The sequence below is a fragment of the Notolepis coatsorum genome, assembly GCF_963971535.1.
Source record: "Notolepis coatsorum genome assembly, chromosome: 13".
Lineage (NCBI taxonomy): Eukaryota > Metazoa > Chordata > Actinopteri > Aulopiformes > Paralepididae > Notolepis > Notolepis coatsorum.
In genome coordinates, this window is record NC_140177.1 from 21,794,196 (window position 1) to 21,817,845 (window position 23,650).

At 45.7% G+C, this 23,650-nt stretch overlaps 2 protein-coding genes across 3 annotated transcripts in view; both read right to left on the reverse strand.

Annotated features, from left to right (window-relative positions):
- Positions 1-468: 468 nt before the first annotated feature.
- e2f5 (E2F transcription factor 5) lies at positions 469-9,544 on the reverse strand (the record flags this gene model as incomplete). Its single annotated transcript, XM_084326834.1, has 8 exons — positions 469-587; positions 701-739; positions 2,864-2,998; positions 3,395-3,716; positions 4,285-4,386; positions 8,061-8,229; positions 8,335-8,444; positions 9,413-9,544. The coding sequence occupies 8 exons, from the start codon at positions 9,542-9,544 to the stop codon at positions 469-471; spliced, it is 1,128 nt and encodes a 375-aa protein (XP_084182960.1).
- A 497-nt stretch (positions 9,545-10,041) lies between these two features.
- lrrcc1 (leucine rich repeat and coiled-coil centrosomal protein 1) overlaps positions 10,042-23,650 on the reverse strand; it is a 79,878-nt gene continuing 66,269 nt past the window's right edge. For both annotated transcript variants that reach the window (XM_084326833.1, XM_084326832.1), the window contains 2 exons: positions 21,596-21,731; positions 10,042-10,373 (listed from right to left, as the gene is read on the reverse strand). In XM_084326833.1, coding sequence (XP_084182959.1) covers positions 10,260-10,373; positions 21,596-21,731 — 250 coding nt within the window. In that variant the 3' untranslated portion in view covers positions 10,042-10,259. The remainder of the gene's footprint in view (positions 10,374-21,595; positions 21,732-23,650) is intronic.

Here is a 23,650-nt window from a genome sequence, read left to right on the forward strand (position 1 = left end):
CGACTAAAATACACATAGAGGTGCACTGGGAGGCATAGAGACTTGTCCTGAATAAATTACAATTTCGCCGAAAGGTTGTCGACTTTCCCCTCGTAAGCGGTTACTTACCACGACTCCATTACAAATCAAATACCCAAATAAACCCCCTAATAAAAAAACAAACACAATGGAGACATCATGACTCTTCCGTTACTTCAATAAAATATCTTCTGGCAGTTAAATGACACGAGGCTGTGTCATCATCTCTATAGCTATATTATCGCTATATTGTGTTATTGCAGAGCCACAAGAGGTCATGATAATAAACAGGAGTTCCCTAGAGCACGGGAACCAATCCCCACATACGTAGAAGGTGATTAGGGTGGCAGTTTGTTTAGGCAGGTGCAGTGCAATAATGGCAAAAAGAGCAGGAAAACGAGTATCGCTGGAACCTTCCAGAAGCTCCCGCACACACGCTTGGGCCGGCCATCAGTAATTGAGGATCTGCACGTCGAACAGGTCACACGCTCCTTCAGGGTCATCCAGGTTGAAATTGTAGTCGACTCCTGCATTTTGGGGGGGGGGGGGGGGGTGCAGTAATGGGAATTCTTCCAAGACCAATGGGGATGAATGGGACGACCTAAATGTCACCCAAACATACTATGTACAATATGTGTCGACAATATTTTGAACGAGACTCGGTGTTGTTGTGCTTACTTACCACCAGAGGACATCAGCTCATCTATCAGGTCAGCAACTCCTAGAAGGCAATAACACAAATTAAACCTCTCACTTTACAACCGTTTACATTTACAACTAACAGACATTTAGTCATTAGGTTTGAGTTTTGAGCCTCCTAGTTGATGCCACACTAGAATATCAACACAGGTTTGGAAGCTGGAGGAGCTTGATCCATGAAGCAATATAAGGAAACTAATAGCCAATAAATGTGAAGTTATCTTTGAACCTCTGTTGTCAAGCCTCATCAATATACCCCCCTCCCCTCACTAATGGAACTGTTGTCGTGGAGTCACACCGCTGTTTAGTAGTAGTAAGGTACATAATAGTAAACAGATTAGGGTTATTTTCCAGATTATTGTTTGAAGGTGTGTTTTTAGTCAAATAAAATGTTGTTTGTTATTTTTATAAAAAAAAAAGGTGTATAGTTGAATTTCCTGCCTTTCCTTAAAAACACCAGACACCCAGATAATGGCGCTCCACTGTGATTCAATTGACCTCTCAAACCACACCCTCTTTCCTTGATCCTCCAATCACAACTGTAGGTCTATGGGGGAGGGTTTCACTAGTGAGAGATACAAGTGTGCAGGCTTGTTACAGCTGTACAAATGCTTCTTAAAAATTATCCATTAAAAACACAAAGAGATTTGGATGCACTTCCTGTTAATAAAATGTCATTAATCTAACCATGCATCAAATCATCATTCATTTGGTAATATGCTACTATTTGCAACTGATGATCTATATACTGTATGGACACTATGCCAATCAAATGTATGTTTTTATTGATTGATCCATTTACTATTTAATTATATTTTTTTGTGGGTCCACAATTAATGTTTACATGTTGCACACATGTATCCCCTCCCTACTTCCCATTTTCCCACTAGTATGCACGCGATTGGATAAATGACATGCTGGTGCTCTAGTGCGACATCTAGTGGCTGAATGTTATCCATAGCACCTTTAATTAACCATTGAAAATAGATTTACATTCATATCGGGGTGTAAAACTGCAGCAGTTGGTTAGTTGGTTGAGTAGAATGGTCTTCTGAACACAGGGAAGGAGGTGAGATGTTTTGTCCTTTTCTCCGTAATTATTGGTCCAATTCTCATCCAAACCTTTTCTAACTGGACAACATAAACACTTGTTTGTATTTCCTGTTGCAATGTTTGTTAATACAGTTGCTGAGAGGAAATAAACAGGGGGACAAGCCATTCCCCTGGCAACGCAACAGCAACAGAATTCTTGTGAAAAGGTCTATAAAAAGTGTTTTAGTGTCTGGAAAGGCTAATGAGCAACTACAATCATAAACCTCAGTACTCAGCTGAAAGACACCCAAGGCACCTGAAAGGCACCGAGAACTCCTCAATGTCTGAGTGAATGACCCGCCTGCCTGGGACTTTGGAACACTTGTGCCACACACAGTGGTATGAGTTCTGGAGACTATGTTATTGTGCAAGACACAGTGGTATGAGTTCTGGAGACTATGTTATTGTGCAACACACAGTGGTATGAAACCAGTGGTATGAGTTCTGAAGACTAATTTATGAATGTCAACCATATTTATTGTAGCTAGCTATTAGCTAACCGTTAGTCGACCGAAATCAGACAATCACCGATGCTATCTGGCTAACTAGCTAAAGTTAGTGGTTTGGTATGACCGTCAAGTTATTTATACTTGACATTAGCTATTTATGGGTAGAATATTCTGATTCTAGCTCAGTCACATTAAACCGTTTCCTTTTTATAGCTTTTTTTTTTTATATATTTATTGTTACAAGGGAATGGGGGATGTTATATAAACACCCCCACAGTGGTGTGTGCAGTTGGTACGTCCCAGCAGGGACCAGGATGTAAGCCATCATAGCTATGATGTTCATCAGGTTTGCACAGTTAACGCACAGTTGACACTCTAGTCTCCTGGCTTGTTATTTCACGTACCGTCGGCACCTACCGTCTGAGCGTAATATTAGTGGTTTTGACACTGCAACGTTTAACCCATTATCAAAACATAGGTTGTGAAAAAGATTATCTGACTTGGCATCCTCTGTCATTTTACCCACGCGACGCCACTGCTCTGGAGCGCTTAGCCACAAGTGTAGCTTGTTAGTCGGCTCACAGACGGCCCTTGTTCCAACTCACCCTCTCTCTCCTCCTTCATGTGGTCCCCGGAGGTGCTGAACCTCAGCAGACTGCCCACATCCAGCATGGACTGAACCTCCTGCTGGCCGCCCAACATCTGCTGCACCAGGACCGCCACAGGCTGGACCGGGCACTCTGCAAGGAGGAATTCAGTGGGTTAGTTGGCCTGGCAGGAGCCCCGGGTCCCATGTTTTGGTTCTTTTGTTACACAAGTATCAGCAAAAGCTCACCGCTAAAGCCAAGTCAAGGTCACAAGGGGGGGGGGGGGACACGAGTCATGTTTCATTGATCTAGGTCAGTTCTATGCAATTGCTCTACTCAGACAAAAGTGGTGCTCCGACCCACGCAATATCTGTCGGCTACGCTAACAAAGCTCTAGAGAAACTCAAGACTCTTGGTTGAAAGAGTCTGGTCAGGGCCGGCTACAGTAGATATACGTTGGCCTCTACTCGGTTTAGAGAGGGGTTTTAGGGAAGCCATTCAGACGATCTACATGCACCCCGGACAGGTGGTTCCTCAACTTCCTCTCACCCATCTGTACATCAGGAGGGGTGGACGATGGGGTCAAGGAGTCATCGCGTTCCACCACTGCCATCTGGTGGTCCGAGCAGAGGGAGTCATGGCTACAGGAGGAGGTGGAGAGGGACGAGGAGGAAGAGGAGGGGGGGAGGGGAAACCTCTGCGGCCCGGCGGGGGTGCTCGGAGGAGTGAGCATGGCGGACATGTTGTCGACGGGGGGCAGGGAGAAGACCAGCGGCCTGGAGGAGTCCGACCCACAGCTGATCAGCACCACCTGGATGGGACCCGACTGACTACGCAGGATCACCTGGTGCCTCTTCTGTCCATTGTGACCCTGGAGGAAAGAAAGGAAGCAAGGCTGGCTGAGACGCATTCAAAGTAGGATTCAAGAGGAACAAATGTATCTGCTTTCAGATATGAGTCTGATGATAATAATATTCACAGGGGTATATATTGTCAATTGAAACAAGTTACCAATGCATTGTCCCGTGGGATTATGCACCCCGCAGCGAAATTAATTAGTATCCCCCACAATCTCTCTATATCTCTCTTTCTGCCAGTGCAGACTGTGGGTGACTGTCACTCAAAGCGCTTATGGGCGGAGCCCAGCCAAAAACAGCTTGAAATCTTGAAGTGGAAAAATGCTGCTTTAGAGTACTTGATTAGAAATACAAAACAATGAATTTTTTTGGAAAAAAAAAACGTTACAGATGTGTTCCATAGACTCACAGGCAGGAATTGTGTAAAGTTGCCCAAATAGTGAAAGGAATAGCAAGACATGTCCCCTTTAACACTTATTTTAACATATACCCTGCCTTTATATGAGGCTACTCCGCCCTGTGACGGAGAGAGAAATGGTGACTATAGGTTAAAAAGCTAGGGGAGCGACTGGTCACACCAACCATTTCCGGTACTGGCACCTCCAGCTGCGTCCCCGAGGGGGACACCACCGCCAGGAGAGTGTCTCCGTTGAAGGCGTTGCAGATGTCCTCATGCGTCACATACTTATAAGTGCGGGCCGTTAAGGAAACAGTCAAGAGACAGGATTACGAGGACAGGGAGACAATGAACTGGAAAAACAAGATGGCTGGAAGATGATTGTACAACGAAGCAAAACTTCAAAAAGACACGAACGTGCCAATTATATTTATAATCCCCCTATCTGGCACTTGCTCCACTCGAACGAGCAAACAACTTAAAACAGGATGAAATAAGTGTGTCCTCTTCAGAAGACGGGATGAGGGCCGTCAAGAGCACAATTTCAAACCGTAGTGGAAGAACAATACGGGGCCTCTTAAAAATTCCAGATTCTCTGAAATGACAGTACATTTTTATTTTATTTTTTATCATACATTTTTTTGCAATTGCAATTTGGCAAATGATCAATTTCCTTTATTTTTACTCACTTCACATATTAATAAACATAAAAAAGAAATACCCCTGTCACACTGTACACCCCCCCTCCTCCCTCCCTCTCCAGTCTCGGCATGAAAGTATCTTCCACTTTTTCATTTTCCATCTACCTAAAAGGTTTCCAACCATAAGTGCAGCTCCCTTCCACATCTCGACCGTCCCCGCCTTGGCTCTATTCAACCTCGCTGTAGAAAGCTCTAGCATTATGACCTCCAAGAAGTATTCCAGCCATTTCTTTGTGCATAGTGTATGGGGCTGGACCCAACGTTGTACTACTATTTTTTTTTGCTGCAGTCAGTCCAGCTAACCATAATTTCCACTCTTTACTTGTCAGCTCTATATCATTGAGCAATAGAATAATCTGTTCCTTGGGGATCATCTTGCCAGTAAGATTGGATAGAGTCAGGGCCACCCTCCCCCAAAATTCTCCCACTTCTGGACAGTCCCACATCATGTGCATAAATGTGCCCGGTACACTCTGAGTACATAGATACAGTAAATCTTCACACTAGCTCAGGAAGACACAAAACATGTGCAGCCTTTACGTTTCATGACGGATCCTCTTTTGTAAAAGTGAATAGCGCTGAAAGCTCTTGTACCACAGACAATTTTTTGATGACTGTTTCAGCCAGATATCGCTTAAAATATGTAGGTACATAATGTATGTTATAGCTAGCTGTTATATAAAGTAATATATATTGACGTATTTTCCAAATAAGTACATATATTACATATTAAAAAATCTGAAAAGGTTTCAGTTCACCTGCTGGGGAATGAACCCAGGATGCTCGCATGGCAGGCATCCTCAAGACTACCAAGACCCACTTTTCTGATAGCTTCGCCCAAACCCTAACACTTACCGTAACCACACTGTTACCTTAAACTAACCATAACCCTAACCTTAACCATTAAACATTAAATTAAACATTAAACTACTGCTTGACCTTACTCCTAGAACCCACCTCACCCCTGCCCACTTTGACAACTTAGGATGGCTTAGAGTAGACGACAGAGTACAGCAACCTGCAATGGGCCTGATCTACAAGATACACTACACGACCAAGGTACCCATGTACATGTCAAAATACTTCCCAAAGGTCAGTGAATACCACGATCACAACACCAGAGGGAGCTCCACAAATCATGTTAAACCCAGATTCGGCTCAAACAAGGGACTAAACGCGTTTCGCAATTATGCCACATCAATGTGGAACGCCCTACCCAAAGCTGTAAAGGAATGTGAATCACTACCCACTTTCAAAAACACTCAAAAAACACCCCCCACTCTTTTTTTTCTGGACTCTTTCTGTATCACAAACAGTACTGTATTTACAAATCTGGAATGTCATAAATATATAGATGTAGCAGTACTGTCTATCTGTAGGTCATGTATGTCATATGTTACGATGAATTGAAAATGGGGGACCCTGATGTAAACAAGACGAAAGTCTTTCTCTGGTCTGCATCCCCTTAACAATTGTATGTATTGAGCTGTACTGTACTGTACCCATTCTGCAATCTGTTAATAACGTTTTCAATCAATTCAATTCAATCAATCAATTCAAATAAAATCATCATCATAGTATTGCTGTATTTGTATCAGGGTGGGTGGGTGTCTTAGTCTAGTGGTGAGAGCACTCGCCTGCGACCACAATCATTTTCACAATCATCCCCTCGGCTATCAGACTTCTAAATTCAGACAGTACCGGTAGTCACTTTAAGTAGCCTATACACCTAGTTTTCTGTTTTACTGGACTTTGTATACCATGGAATGTTGTTGTTGCCATCGTTAAAATGTTTTGTTACTCGTGCAAAGCTACAAATAAATTGCCCCATGTGGGATCAGTAAAGTTGTCTGAATCTGAATTTTAGTTCGACTCCTGGTTTCGCTGTTTGTTTTGTACTTTTGCCAATGCAAAATGTAAATATATTACTTATACAATAAGTAAATATATTACATATGGCTATAACATAACATACATTATGTACCTTTTTTCCTGTGGTCGATTAGTACTTTATTTACGTTTTCTGATGAGACCATGTTGTCGGTTTCAACCTTCTTCATATCTTAGCTGCAGAAGGATTTGCAAAACACATGGAAATTAATGGAGGGGGGGGGGGGTAAATCTTCATTCTCTGCACAGCGCCCACAGAGGAAAGTGAGTGACAGCATAATGGGTGAAAGGAACGTTCTACAAAACTTCCATAATCACTTTAATTGCAATGGAGTCAAGTGACTAATGAGTATTTTTTTCTTTTCTACAATTCATACAGTCTGTCATCACTTTTCCTTTGGCGTGTCTTGGCTATAAAATCAAACGACATGCCGGTGCAATTTGTCAATATGGGGGCAGCGATATCACTGGGGTTCAGTCTGGCGGTTTTGTACCGTAAGCATTTTGGGAAGAAGGCTACATTTGTTGTGTCCGACACTGTCCATCCAATTTACACAGACGTTCAGATCTTAACCTCTGGGTTACGATATAGATTCCCAACCAATAGGTATCTCATGTGTCCCCATAGTGTAATATAGCTCTGTTGAACTCTAGGGTGTGAGATCATTGCATTTGCTCATTGTATATCGTTTTTCTATTGATCCTTAAATGCATCCAATTACTGTTCATTGCCAAAGTGATTCAATTTCAATTATGTTGCCTGTGACCTAATTGACCCATCTCAAAATTTACCAAAACGGACAAGAGGAAAACAACAGCTGTGAGGATCAAGAAAAGAGGGCAGGGTTTGAGATAGGGGACCTAACTGGCGGGCAATAAAATTTAATCTTGGAAACTGTCAAACCTACACCATTAGCCTATATCGCTCCAGGCTTTCAATGCTGAAGAGAGGGATGTGATGAATAACTCATCAGTCCAAATGAATGGTGTAAAGGCTCCTAATTAGCCGTCAATGAGAATTGCTGGGGAAGTATGAAGGTTAGCAGGTGGAAGACAAGGGAGCACAGCAGGAGACTGACAGAAGTATGAAGGTTAACAGGTGGAAGACAAGGGAGCACAGCAGGAGACTGACAGAAGTATGAAGGTTAACAGGTGGAAGACAAGGGAGCACAGCAGGAGACTGACAGAAGTATGAAGGTTAACAGGTGGAAGACAAGGGAACACAGCAGGAGACTGAAGTATGAAGGCTAGCAGGTGGAAGACAAGGGAGCACAGCAGGAGACTGAAGTATGAAGGCTAGCAGGTGGAAGACAAGGGAGCACAGCAGGAGACTGACAGAACGCCTGCGTTGGAACACCAGGAATAATGAAAGGATATGTGCAGGTGAGGGGGTCAAGCTTCATGTGATCAACGCTCTGCTCCAGCCAGGTCCTCTGGTTGTCCAGCTCCCCCTCCTGGGCCTCCATCTCAGAGATCTGGGCCTTCAGCATCTCCAGCTGCTCCAGAACCTCCTGGCTCTGGCCGCCCATGTCATCTCCCCTGGGAGGTGACAAGAGGAGGTTCAAGGTGTGTGTGTGTGTGGCGTTCGAGTACGGGATATGTTCCGAGATGCTTTACATGACCAGCTTTCAAGTTCATACACACCTCCACTGGATTATATTCTTGTTTTTCTTCTCAATCAGCCCCACGCCTTCCAGCACGTTGGTGATGTCGTAGATCCTCCTCTTCTGTCGCACAGCCAAGCTGTCCGCTGCCTGTCAAGTGGAGACAAAAGACACTTTGCGGAGGGTGTTCCTCGGTGTGTGTGTGTGTACTTCACACAGGTCTATGGGGACCAGGTGTATCACAGCAGACACTTTTAACAAGGATTAGCGAGGAATCAACATTCCCGAGGGGGAAACGCTTTAAAAAGGAAGACACATGTGGAACCCAGTGAACTGAAGTTATTTAGCTAATTAAGCTGCCCAAACAAACCCACAGCTCAGCCACATGAAGAGCCACACAATAGCAGAGGGAGCAGGGAGGCGGAGGTGGGGCGAAGATGCCTGCTGTGTAAACATTACCCGGCTTTGGCGCGCAAGTAGGGAGGGAAAAGTCCTCCTTATCATTACAGCCAAGGAGGAAAGGGAAGAATTGCAGATAATTTATTTGGCATTTCAGTTATGGGACAGCCACAAGGGGTTGTCAAGGGAGCCAGTTAGGCAATATGCATGATTGAATGGATTGTTGAAAGCTTTGTTTTGGTTAGAAATATCAGCATTGCTCACACCTATTTATGCTAACCACTTTTGAAAATGGTTAGTTATTGACTGGAGAAAACAATGAACATAGAAAGCTTTGGGATAAGGGCAAGGAACTTTGAAGGCACCTCCAAGTTAATCTGCCTGGCGCATCCCACTGAATGAACTGTCAAGTAGTTGGTTATCCTGCCTTCAAGCTACTACTCACAACATAACAATATTGGTTTGATTGTCGTGTGTGAGGTGTAGTTAAAACGGCCAGTTGTAATACTGTGGCTCGAGCCTAGCGTTAGTAGTGCTGGTGCCGGTGGTGCGGCTCGCGCACGTGGATACAAATCACTGCACCTGCTGTTTGTGACTGACAGGGAGGGGGCACGAGCTGCCAGCCCTTTGTTCACCTTGGCTGGGGAAAAAAACATCACACACATAGGTATACAAATACCACACGTAATAAAGTGAGCTTGATCGTCGGGATAACTGACCACTTTCAGATCAAGAACGCCGTCCTTCGCCTCTTGAAGTAGACTGACAAACTTGATGGTGAGGAGACCCAAACTTTTCTCGTGTCGACTAGGCGTCCCGTTCGACTGGCTCGAGCGCACGGACTCTGCCATTGTCTCTGGCTCCGGGTTAAAAAAAATCCTTTTTCGGGCAAAGTCCTACTTATGGATTCGTTTTTTGTTGGCTTCAAAGAAAATGATTTTCTTCCCATTCAGCTAAACTAGTTCAGAAAGACGACCGTACATTTCTAAGTTTGTATGGTTTTTAAATGGACGGATGTTACGTTCGATTACAGTTACCATGGTACCTCTGGTGCCCTTCCCCCTAGGTAGCCCGCCCCCTCCCCTCCCCCACCTGCTTAAAGAAAATAAATCTGCTTTTCAAGGAAGTTGCTTCCAACTTGCTTACCTCCCAAACTCAACTAATTCGCCCAAACGTTCACCCTTTGTACACACACACAAACAAATGCACACGTTTTTATTAAATCCCAATATAAACAAGTTTATTTTAATAAATTAACATGGAATAGAGAGAGAGAGAGAGAGAGAGAGAGAGAGAGAGAGAGAGAGAGAGAGAGAGAGAGAGAGAGAGAGAAATAAATTTGGCAACAACTGTGACATTCAAGTGGGAAATCCATGAAAGCTAGTGATGGAAGATCTGACATTTACAATTCATTTATATATGTATCATTTATATGATGTAAACAAGACGAACGCCTTTCTCTGGTCTGCATCTCCTTAACAATTGTGTGTATTGAGCTGTACTGTATTGTACCCATTCTGCAATCTGTTAATACAAATTTCAATCAAAACAGCACAAGGGGTAAACTCATTCAAAGTCATGCAGGACACTGGTGAGACGCCTCATTTTCTCTTCCACGATTCTCTTGTTAGTTTCCGTCTCCTCCAGGAGCTGACGCATCTCCTCCTCTACCTCAGACGCCTGAGGAACACACACACAATCAAAACAACAAACGAGCTGTTAATGTTCTGCTATATATTTCAATGGCATATGTTGTGAAGGGCCAGATTAAACCGAATATATATATTTATTATATATATATATTTAATTGTATTTGTATATTCTCTAATATTCCCTGATATCCCTTGTATATTCCTTGTACAATATGCATTGAATATCCATTCTAGCCTACTGAACATCCCATAATAGTCTCCATTCTACTATTGGTCGAGACCTTGGTGCCAGGCTGCCATACCCCTCAGACCCAGTTCAAACGTACCGCTCAACATGTACGAACAAGTCCTAGTTCCGCGTAGGAATCTGGCTACCGCACCACTAATGGGACTATTTGTTCATAGTGCGTATATATACTGCGCTACTAAAGTAGGACTTCCTTTTCAGTCCAGTTTCTTACCCTCCAATAGAGTCACAGACGTAAAGCCTCCCCGCGACGCCACGTGTGGGAGTAAGGCCAAGTTCGGCTTACCATCGGTATTGAGACATCGTGTATATTAATATTTGAATAGTCATATTTGGCACTATATCGTCGAGTTGGACGTAGTCTATTAAGCTAATAATAGTCTGTTAATATATAGTGCTTCGTGCGGTGAGAATACTACCGTAGTCAGTACCCCATCGTTTCGGGCAGAGAACTGGCTGCTTATCCAGGGTGGTTGACCCCACGTGAAGCTGCACCCGAGGAGCCCCAGAGCCGACGAGCGAGTGGACCTGTATACCGGATTATTCTACCGACGACAGCCCGCCTTCCCCGGCACGGATTATGCTTTGTATACGTTGATTATTCCATGGATAAAGACCCCCGACACTGCCGTGTGTTGGAACCCCCCCCCCTGGAGAGGACGCAAGGTGAGGAGACGCTCTGCAAGACGAGGTCGCTTCACGTCTCTCCTCCGTGGACCGGAGGACGCCGGCCCACAAAGAGTCCACCTGCTTTCATCTGTGGTCCAAGGATCGCCGGCGCATTGAACGGCACTACAGTGGGTTCACCTGGGATACCCTTGGCCGGATGAGGCAGCCGGATTCTACCCCCCCCCCCTTCCTACTCCTGTCGGCTTACAAGCGACCGGATTAACCCCCCCTAGTGTATCCAGTCTATAATCATTCAAGTATCATTGCTGTTATTCCTTAAACTATTCCAGGTCGTATATGTACCACCTGCGCCTTCAGAGATTGGACATTCTCTATTGATATACCGACGAATACTCTTGCCATAAAAGTGCATACTAATTCCCATTCATAAATGTGATTGATTTGATTAAGTGCTTGCTCTACACACCATCGCTGTGTAGAAATAAAGACCTATTTCTAATTCGTACATTTGTGTTGGATCCGTTTCATCTACGTGACAGTGTTCATCATAATATATTTATGCCGAGTACTGGGTGGCCGAATATTAAGTACAAAGGTAGTGGTAGTAAGTATCATATCTAGTAATACAGTCAGGGAATTGTACCCCTCAGTTACAATTGGTCCTTCGAGCCGGATGGTAATTAGTGTAATATTAATATAGTGTTATTAATATTGAAATGGCCTATGATGAACACTCCACGAAACGATCCTCCTAACCAACGCCCGCAGCGCGAACGACGGCTCCCTCAGTACTTAGAGGCTTACGCTGTCAGTCAACAACCTAGTCTTCTACTAACAGTAAACGCGGTAAAACTAGAAAGTAAAAGTATGTCTAACCCCAACGCCCAGACTACCCCGACCATAGAGGCCCCTACGGGTTCTAATGTAACTGACCAAGTTCACGGTGGGGACCAGTGGGAACCAGACATGACTTCACACCCCGCCAGTACTGAAGAAGTAGTCCCCGATGAGCCCCGGGAGGAATACAACGCTACCGAGAGAGAACTCGGCACGGAAGAAGACGGGGAGAGCACCGTGGAGATAGAGCTCCAAGGCTCCGCAAGGAGTACCCCGAGGGAAGGCTCCCCTATACAACCGCCTTCTCCCAGCGAGGCAGAGAGGACCCTACAGCAGGCCTTCCTCATCAGCCTGAACGCCGCTGCTGAACGCGACCGACTGCAGATCCAGCAGCGGAGCGAAGAAGAGCATATACGTCTAGAAATAAGACGCATTCAGAGAGAAGAGAATGTGGCCAGAGACCGAGCAGACAGCCAGCGAGCAGCTGCTGGTGCTCTACGGGACGCAGAGCGCGACAGACAGCAAGCGCAACTAATAGAACAGCTGATCAGACGGACAACACCCTCTCCCTCCGCCAGAGGCTCCAGGAACTCGTCTAGACACACCTCCAGGGCGGCATCCCCTAGCCGAGTAAACAACCCTGAACTTGACCAACAGACGAGGTCTATACCCCCCACAGACCACCTCCCCCCACCGGTCCAAGCGAGACCTAGCAAGCGGGAAGGAGCAGCATATCCTGTGGAGAGGCTAAACCAGAGACTACAAGCACTGGATGACCTAACTGAAGACGAAGAGGAAGAGGAGGAGAACCACGCCCGACGACAGCACAGTACTCTACCGGACCAGGAGGTCCGGTACAGCCCAGGCTATACTCCCGCGGAGCTGCGCTACAGACCCCCGACTCTATACCCGGGTGAGCACGACGCACGACCCGCACCGAGGAACAGCACCTGGACAAGCGGGCCATGGTACACTGCCGGTACCAGCCCATACCAAGGAGCGGGAGGAGACTCGCCTAGGAGGCCTCTCCCCCAACGCTCGCCGATGTATCCACAGTCAGCGTCATACATTGGCACGCCTATGGTACCCGACTTCACCCAAGAGAACCGGGCCCAGTATACAGAACTCCGCATGTGTCTGGAGACCATGTTGGTGGATGTATTGGATGAACGCCATAAATACGCCATCCTACTGAAGCACTTAAAGGTACCCCGCGCACATAATATAGCGCTCGCCTACGCGACTTCCACCACCCCATACACAGCAGCGCTGGTAGCATTAGACCAGAGGTATGGGCGCATATGGGATTACGTGATCCAGGAGATCCGACACATCGACCGCTTACCCCCAGCAATAGACAATCGAGCACTGGACGACCTGTCCATCAGAGTGCAGTCCCTGGTAGGGATGTTGGGAGCGCAGAGAGAGAAGGGGAGGCATGAACTTTACGCCAACTCAAATGTGGAAAGGATCTTGGAGAAGCTGCCGCCCGCTCGACAGGAGCGTTTTAGGCGGCAGAGAGACCACCGAGACCCGAATGGCCCCGAACCGAACCTCCTCGATCTAGCAGACTTCCTGGCGAGAGAAGTCAGCAGCCTACGGCTAGATACATTCGGACGGAGCACCCCTGGCTCCAGAGAAGGAACCAGACGACTAAATGATGGAAGAAGATCGGTGACTGTGATGCACCAATCGGAGTCAGTACCGAGCAGCAGGAGCCACAGTACCCCCTCCAGAACGGAGAAGTGGAAGATAGTGTGCCCCTACTGTGAGAAAGAACACTGGCTAGCGCAATGTGACTCCTTCCCCAAGCTGAACGCGGAGGAAGCAAGTCAATGGATAAAGTCCAACAAGCGCTGTTTTCGCTGTGCGCGCTCACACATGGCAGCCGAATGCCGCTTAAAGAAAGGGTGCACCAAGTGCGATGGAGCCCATCTGGACATACTTCACGACAGTAACAGACGGCGCCCTTCACCCGCACCATCCAGCAGCAAAGCGAGCGTCATGTACATCGATCCCGCCAGCAGCAGTGGAGCCCGAGTACTCCTAAAAGTAGTGCGTGTGACACTAAGCTACCAGAATAAAGTCCTGGACACTTACGCCGTCCTCGATGACGGGTCAGAGAAGACCCTTCTGCTCGCCTCCGCTGCGGCCCAGCTAGGGCTGCGGGGAAGCGAAACCCAAATGACAATTCGGACAATAAGACGAGATTTGAAGACGATAAAGGGCGAGAATGTCTCATTCTCTATCGCAGCAAGCGGCCAGCCTGAGCGACGGTACCAGATTACAGACGCTTTCACCAGCCAAGAAATAGGACTGTCGCGGTACACATACCCCGTCGCCAAGCTGATGGAGAAATATGTACATCTGCGCAAGTTACCGATCCCGCTCATAGACAATGCTATGCCGACCCTGTTGATAGGCTCCGACCATGCAGACCTCATTGTCCCGATAGACCGGGTTCATACCGGACCCCGAGGCTGTCCTGCAGCAGTCGAGACCCGTTTGGGATGGACTCTCCAAGGCCCGCTCGCCAAATCTCTCAACCGAAGTACAGCCACTAGATGTCTCCACTCCCGAGTCACAGAGGGAGAAACCGCACTCCTGCAACACGTAGAGCGGCTATGGACCTTGGAACAAATGCCCTTTAAGAACGGAAAGAAAGACATTCGCTCTAAAGATGACATTTACGCCATTCACCTCCTCGAGACAGGGACCAAGAGAGTCCCGGTCAACGGCGTGTTGAGATACGCCACGCCACTCCTGCGGCGAGAAGGAATGCCTACTTTCCACGCCAAGACAGACGCCACAGAACGGTACCTGCTGAACACGGAGCGGCGCTTAGCCAAGAACCCCGCCCAAGAGAGTGTATACCGCGCTGAGATTGAGAAGCTCATCACAGCGGGACACGTCACAAAGATGGACATTAAAGAGGCTGACCAGACCACTGAATCGTGGTACGTGCCTCACCACAAGGTCCATCACAACGGTAAAGACCGCATAGTATTTAACTGCAGCTACCAGATCGGATCCCAAAATCTGAATAAAGAGTTACTGCCCGGTCCCACACTCGGCCCCTCCCTACTCGGCGTTCTACTCCGCTTCCGCCAGGAAAAGGTGGCCATCAGCGGGGACATTAAAGGAATGTTCCTGCAGGTGAGATTAGTAGAGGAGGACAAGCCCCTGTTACGGTTCCTATGGAGAGAGAAGCCAGGAGATGAGCACCCAGCCATCTACCAATGGGAAGTCCTCCCCTTCGGAACGACGTGCAGCCCCTGCTGTGCTACATTTGCACTACAGAAACATGTAGCAGAGGACCCAGCAGCGGACGAAGAGGTCCGACACAGCGTAAAGAACAGCTTCTACGTAGACAACTGTCTACAAAGCCTTTCAACCCAGGAAGAAGCCGAGGCTCTCCTGATTAAACTCCGCGCCTCATTGATCAAAGGCGGCTTTGATCTCAGGCAGTGGGCCAGCAGCGATCCGCAAGTACTGCGCAGCCTCTCCTCCGAGGACAAGGCAGCCAGCAGCGAGACCTGGATGGCTACAATCCCGGGAGAAGCCCAGGAGATGACCCTGGGATTGGTGTGGCGATTCAAAACAGATTCGCTTCACTACAGACACAAGCCCCTGACTACGGAGCAGGGAAGGCCGGCGGCGGCGCCGACCACCAGACGGAGTGTGTACACCACACTCGCCCGACAATATGACCCGCTAGGATGTATTCTACCGTACACCACCAGGGCAAAAATGATTGTACGAGCATTGTGGGACAAGGACCAGGGCTGGGACGACCCCATTCCCGCACACCTTGCATCCACCTGGAGAGAGTGGGAGATGGAGCTCCACTCACTCCCAGGCGTTAATATGCGCCGAAGCTACTTCCCACCCACGGTGAGGCCAGAGACATGTAAAATGGACTTACACGTCTTCAGTGACGCCTCAGAGGTCGCATACGGATCAGTAGCCTACTTGCGGGCCCAAGAAAGGGGGGGAGAGATCTACACAGCATTTGTCCTCGCCCGCTCGAGAATAGCCCCACGCAAGCAACAATCTATCCCACGTCTAGAGCTCTGCGCAGCCCTAGCCGGAGCGCACCCAGCCACGCTCATCCAACGTGAGCTCACCATACCGGTGTCTAGAACAATCCTGTGGTCAGATTCCACGACAGTACTCGCCTGGATCAAATCGGACTCATGCAAGTACAAAGTCTTCGTGGGAGTCAGAGTCACCGAGATTCAAGACTTAACCGAAGAGTTAACCGGAGAAACAGAGTGGCGCTACGTTGATACAAAACAGAACCCAGCTGACGTCATCACCCGGGGGATGCCCCTGGATGACCTCACCCGTCGCAATGTCTACAGTGACGGCCCAGCATTCCTAAAGCTCCCGGAAGGAGAGTGGCCCACGCCTATCCCGAGGGAAGCCAGTCAGGAGGAGGCTGAGAATAAGAAGCCTGTGTTCTGTGGATTGAGCACTGTTATCTCCGCAGACCCCAACACACTCCTGATGGGGCGGCTAGATCCTGCATTACCCCAGACAATGTACCGGCCTGAAGAAGCGAACGGCCGACGAATGTGGAGGTACAGCCAAGTATTAGCCGACAAGTTTTGGAGCAGTTTCCTACTGCACTACCTACCGTCTCTACAGACCCGCCAGAAGTGGGTAAAGGAGAGAGACAATTTGACAGAAGGAACAGTCGTCATGATTATTGATCAATCACTGCCCAGAGCTATGTGGCCGGCCGGCCGCGTAAGCAAAGTGATCACCGGTGCCGACGGCAAGGTCCGAGCAGCTGAAGTGCTTGTCCAGGGTCGCACTTACACCCGTCCCGTGGCGAGGCTCATAGAACTGCCCCGACTCCCAGACACAATCGATGATGACCATGACCCTATAACCCTATGACTTTGTGAAGTTGACTGACCCCTACAGCAAACCCTTATGTGTAAATAGACAACGCGATTAATCTGTCTCTGCTTAACTGATTGGGTCTGGGACCAATCAGGGGGTGGCTGTTGTGAAGGGCCAGATTAAACCGAATATATATATTTATTATATATATATATTTAATTGTATTTGTATATTCTCTAATATTCCCTGATATCCCTTGTATATTCCTTGTACAATATGCATTGAATATCCATTCTAGCCTACTGAACATCCCATAATAGTCTCCATTCTACTATTGGTCGAGACCTTGGTGCCAGGCTGCCATACCCCTCAGACCCAGTTCAAACGTACCGCTCAACATGTACGAACAAGTCCTAGTTCCGCGTAGGAATCTGGCTACCGCACCACTAATGGGACTATTTGTTCATAGTGCGTATATATACTGCGCTACTAAAGTAGGACTTCCTTTTCAGTCCAGTTTCTTACCCTCCAATAGAGTCACAGACGTAAAGCCTCCCCGCGACGCCACGTGTGGGAGTAAGGCCAAGTTCGGCTTACCATCGGTATTGAGACATCGTGTATATTAATATTTGAATAGTCATATTTGGCACTATATCGTCGAGTTGGACGTAGTCTATTAAGCTAATAATAGTCTGTTAATATATAGTGCTTCGTGCGGTGAGAATACTACCGTAGTCAGTACCCCATCGTTTCGGGCAGAGAACTGGCTGCTTATCCAGGGTGGTTGACCCCACGTGAAGCTGCACCCGAGGAGCCCGAGGAGTGGACCTGTATACCGGATTATTCTACCGACGACAGCCCGCCTTCCCCGGCACGGATTATGCTTTGTATACGTTGATTATTCCATGGATAAAGACCCCCGACACTGCCGTGTGTTGGAACCCCCCCCCATGGAGAGGACGCAAGGTGAGGAGACGCTCTGCAAGACGAGGTCGCTTCACGTCTCTCCTCCGTGGACCGGAGGACTCCGGCCCACAAAGAGTCCACCTGCTTTCATCTGTGGTCCAAGGATCGCCGGCGCATTGAACGGCACTACAGTGGGTTCACCTGGGATACCCTTGGCCGGATGAGGCAGCCGGATTCTACCCCCCCCCCCTTCCTACTCCTGTCGGCTTACAAGCGACCGGATTAATCCCCCCTAGTGTATCCAGTCTATAATCATTCAAGTATCATTGCTGTTATTCCTTAAACTATTCCAGGTCGTATATGTACCACCTGCGCCTTCAGAGATTGGACATTCTCTATTGATATACCGACGAATACTCTTGCCATAAAAGTGCATACTAATTCCCATTCATAAATGTGATTGATTTGATTAAGTGCTTGCTCTACACACCATCGCTGTGTAGAAATAAAGACCTATTTCTAATTCGTACATTTGTGTTGGATCCGTTTCATCTACGTGACAGTGTTCATCATAATATATTTATGCCGAGTACTGGGTGGCCGAATATTAAGTACAAAGGTAGTGGTAGTAAGTATCATATCTAGTAATACAGTCAGGGAATTGTACCCCTCAGTTACAGCATATATATAGTCTATTATCCATAATGTTAGATTAGATTTAAATCTATTGTCATCATTATACATGCATCCAACCAGAGTGCAAATGTAACAGTAATGTACAGGGGATTAAACTGGATATTTACATTTACATTTACATTTAGTCATTTAGCTGACGCTTTTATCCAAAGCGACTTACAAGTTCTGTACGACAAGCCATCAGGAAGGGCACAACTCTATCAGCTGAGTAACAATGTTCATCAAAGTGTTGAGTGCTACAGTGTAGGTTAGTTTATTAGGACAAGTGCATGACAGTATGGTTAGTTAGGGTTAGGTTTTTTTTTTTTTTTTTTTAATTCAGATAATGGTTGAAGAAGTGCGTCTTTAGTCGACGGCGAAAGATTGGACGTGTTTCGGCTGTCCTAACTGGGGTGGGTAGTTCATTCCACCATTGTGGGGCAAGGACTGAGAATAGGCGACTTCTCTTTGATGACCCTCCCGGAGCTTGGATAGGAGTAGGTCTGAGGCGGCCAGAAGATGCAGAGCGTAGGGGTCTTGAGGGTGTGTAGTTAGAGACCATTGACCGGAGGTAGGCGGGAGCAGTTCCCTTTGCCGCACGGTATGCTAGGTCGAGGGCCTTGAAGCGGATTCGTGCAGGATATTAAATAAATAAAGTACTACTGAGTAATAGTGCTAATCAGATGTATGTACAGATATAGATATAGTATCTACTAGGGGTGTAAAGGTACACGTATCCGCACCGAGCCGTTTCAGTGTACCGTACCGTACCGAACGGCTGTGTAGTGTACCGAACGACTACAACGGTATGTTAACCACTAACGACCGCCCACCAGGGGCTTGTTTTTTTCACAATCTAATATAATTATTATAATAAAAAATTATAAAAAATGTACAAGTCGATTATTAATTTCAATATAGAATATTCGTTGACAGTCCTACAAGTACAATTAGTTACTGCACACTACATCACCCGTGAGTGGAACATGGAAAGCCAAACTTTCCCCCACTGTACCGAAAACGCGTACTGAACGTTGATTTCAAAACCGAGGTATGTACCGTACCGTGGTTTTTGTGTACCGTTACACCCCTAGTATCTACAGATATGGAACAAGGATTTCATGCAGGTATGTACAGAGAGATATGGGTAGATATATATATATATACAGTGGGGGAAATAAGTATTGAACACATCAACATTTTGTCCAGTAAATGTATTTCCAATGAGCGTATTCAAGTGAAATTTGCACCAGACTTTGGTATTAACTCAAAGAATCCAGACAAGATATCTAAACATTAAAGTCCATATGTAAATAAAGTTATATGTAATAAAGTGGAATGAAACAGGACGAAAGTATTGGACACACTAAGAAAAAGCAGTACACCACAGCAAGAAAAGGCAAGGAACTAGCTGAAAACCAATGTTGTTACAATGTGCTAATACTGTAAACTGGGTTAGAATATATTGATGGGCTATAAAAGGTTTTTTTTCGTGACCAAGGTGCCACACAAGAAACATCTAATGATGGGTAAAAGCAAAGAGCTCTCAAGACCAGTTCAAAAACAAATTGTTGCAAATCATGAAAATCATGAAAATGGAATTGGCTGAAGACGTATTTCACAACTTCTGAAACTTCCAGTAAGTACCATTGGGGGCATTATCCATTATAAGTGGAAGCAACATCACTCCATAATCAACCGGCCACGCACAGGTGCTCCTTGCAAAATGTCTGATCAAGGAGTCAGAAGGATAGCCAAAGAGCCATGGACCACTAGGAAAGAGCTCCAGAAAGACTTGGGAGGCAGCAGGTACAACTGTGACAGAAAGGACAATAGGCAATGCACTCCACCGCCATGGCCTCTGTGCACACTCAGCCCGCAAGACTCCACTACTGAAAAAAAGACATGTTAAAGCTTGTTTAAAATTTGCCAAACAACATTTGGACAAGCCAGTGAACTACTGGTAGCATGTACTCTGGTCAGACGAGACCAACATTTAACTTTTTGGCTGTCACACACAACACACCATGTTTGGAGGAGAAATGGCAGTGCACATCACCCGAAAAATACTATACCAACAGTGAAGTTTGGAGGTGGAAGTATCATGGCTTGGGGCTGTTTCTCCTCTCATGGTACTGGCAGACTTCATATAATTGAAGGAACAATGAATGGAGCCATGTACAGAGAGATTCTTGAGATGGACCTGCTGCCATTCACCAGGATGCTGAGGATGAGATGTGGGTGGAACTTCCAGCAGGACAACGATCCAAAGCATACAGCAAAGGAAACCCGCAATTGGTTTCAGAGAAAGAAAATCAACTTGTTGGAATGGCCCAGTCAATCACCTGACCTTAACCCAATTGAACATTTGTGGAAGCATCTGAAGATCCAGATTCACAAGAGGGGCCTCCCACAATCTTCAAGATTTAAAGACAATCTGTGTAGGAATGGGCCAAAATCACACCTGAATACTGCAGGCGATTAGTTGCATCATACAGAACGTGTCTTGAAGCTGTCATTACAAACAAAGTATGTATTGAATTAATTTCAGTTTGTGTGTTCAATACTTTTTCCTATGTCATCCCACTTTATTATACATGACTTTATTTACATATGGACTTTAATTAAAAAAAAAAATTCTGGATTTAATACCAAAGTCTGGTGAAAAATTCACTTGAATGGCCCCATTGGAAATACATTTATGGGACAAAATGCTGATGTGTTCAATACTTATTTTCCCCATTGTATATATATATATACATGGTAAGAATAAATATATATATATACGGCATATACAGCATTATTATACATGCTATCATACAGAGTTATATGGGTTATATGCAGGTGTATAAGTAGGTATATAGAAGGATTATATGCAGGTATATTTAGACAGATATGGATATATAATATATTATGCAGTGAATATAAAATATATGAATGTATATATGGTATATACAGCACTATTGTACATGCTATCATACAGAGTTATATGGGTAGACTATAGTATGAGGTAGGTCGTTATGAGTATTACTATTTTTATATTGTACATTATCTATAATGTATAACAAATCTAGAGTAATTCAGAGGGGTAAGCAACATTGTACCCTCTGATTGGCTTCCTCGATCCGTCTCTGCGTGTCATTGGCCAGTCGGAGCAGCTCAGCTTGATGGGAGGCCTGCAGAGACCCCCGCTGGCGGCGGAAGGCGTCGTCCACGCTGTGCAGCTTCTCTACTGCAGCTCTGCAGGAAGTCCAATGACAAACACAGGACTTTTGAAAAACTGTGAAAATGTATGTGGTTGCTAAAACATGGACATGTTCTAAAACACGATACTACTGCTGGCTGATCTAAACCGAATTGCTATTGGACCTTTAACATAGAACAACAATCTATTATTTGGTTCCTGGAAGCTCTGTGGGTGGGTTGGTTGGCAGGTTGGTTCATGTGTGTGTGTGTGTGGGTGGGTGGGTTGTTTGGTTAGTTGGATGGTTGGTCGGTTCGGGTGTATGTGAGTGTGTGGGTTGGCTGGTTGGTTCATGTGTGTGCACGTGTTTGTTAGTTGGTTGGTTGGTTGGCTAGTTCATGAGTATGTGTGTGCACATGTTCGTTAGTTGGTTGGTTGGTTGGCTAGTTCATATGTGTGCACGTGTTTTCCTTCACATGGTAACATATCACATGTTCTTCACATGGCAACATACTTATGAAGCGCTAGCTCACATGTTGTCCTTTACATGGCAACATATCACATGTTGTCCATCACATTGTAACATATCGCATGTTGTCCCCCCCCTTTTTTTTTTTTTTTAAACAACAGATGTGTGTTTATTTTGCAGCAATTCTTTGTTGTTGCCGCCATCTTTACACTCCAGTTCTCAGGCTGCAGCTGGTTTGAAAGCTAAAGTAAACAGGCTTCTCTGCTGGCTGTGGCTCCAGGGGAGTTGAACAGTTCTGGCTCTGCTAGTTTCTTTTCTATCTTTTGGCGCTTTTTTGGTGGACAAACCACTGCACATGTGCACCGTGACTCGCGACTGGAGACTAGCTCTGCTAGCACACATAGCCTACTGTGTACAGACGGTTTCAAACTGTATTTTAAATTAGAAAGCAAACAAAATAAATGGACAAGAGAAAAATAAATCTCAATTTGGTCAGTATTGTCATTTGGACAAGTAAAGCCATTACTTTAAGTTGCAGGCAAGAAAGACAAGTCTGTCCACTGTCTCTGGTTTTAAAACTGCCCTGTTGCAGGTCACAAAAAATAATAATAAAAAGAAAAAAAGTATTTTTGATACTTTTTTTTATTATCAATCGATATCGATTATTAAAATATATCGCAATAATTATCGTTATCATTTTATCGCCAAGCCCTACATGGTAACATATGACATGTTGTCCTTCACATGGTAACATATAACATGTTGTCCTTCACATGGTAACATATCACATGTTGTCCTTCACATGGTAACATATCACATATTGTCCTTCACATGGTAACATATCACATGTCCTTCACATGGTAACATATCACATCTCCTTCACATGGTAACATATCACATGTCCTTCACATGGTAACATCACATGGTAACATATCACATGCTCTCCTTCACATGGTAACATCACACGTTGTCCATCACATGGTAAAATCACATGTTCTCCTGCACATGGTAGCGTATCACATGGTAACATCACATGTTCTCCTGCACATGGTAACACATCACATGGTAACATCACATGGTAACATATCACATGGTAACATATCACATGGCAACACATCACATGTTGTCCTCCATATGTTGTCCTTCACATGGTACTAACTTCACATGGTAACATCACATGGTAACATCACATGGTAATATCACATGTTGTCATTCACATGGTAACATCACATGGTAACATCACATGGTAATATCACATGTTGTCATTCACATGGTAACATCACATGGTAACATCACATGGTAACATCACATGTTGTCATTCACATGGTAACATCACATGGTAACATCACATGGTAACTAGGGGTGGGATGATACATCAATCCAATAGGATCGATGCAACATAAAAAGATCGGTTCATATCGATACTCTTATTTTGAAAATCCTGTGGTGAGTCTCATATGCCCAACAACAACAACAACAGCAGTAGCATGTGGAACACCCGTGTGT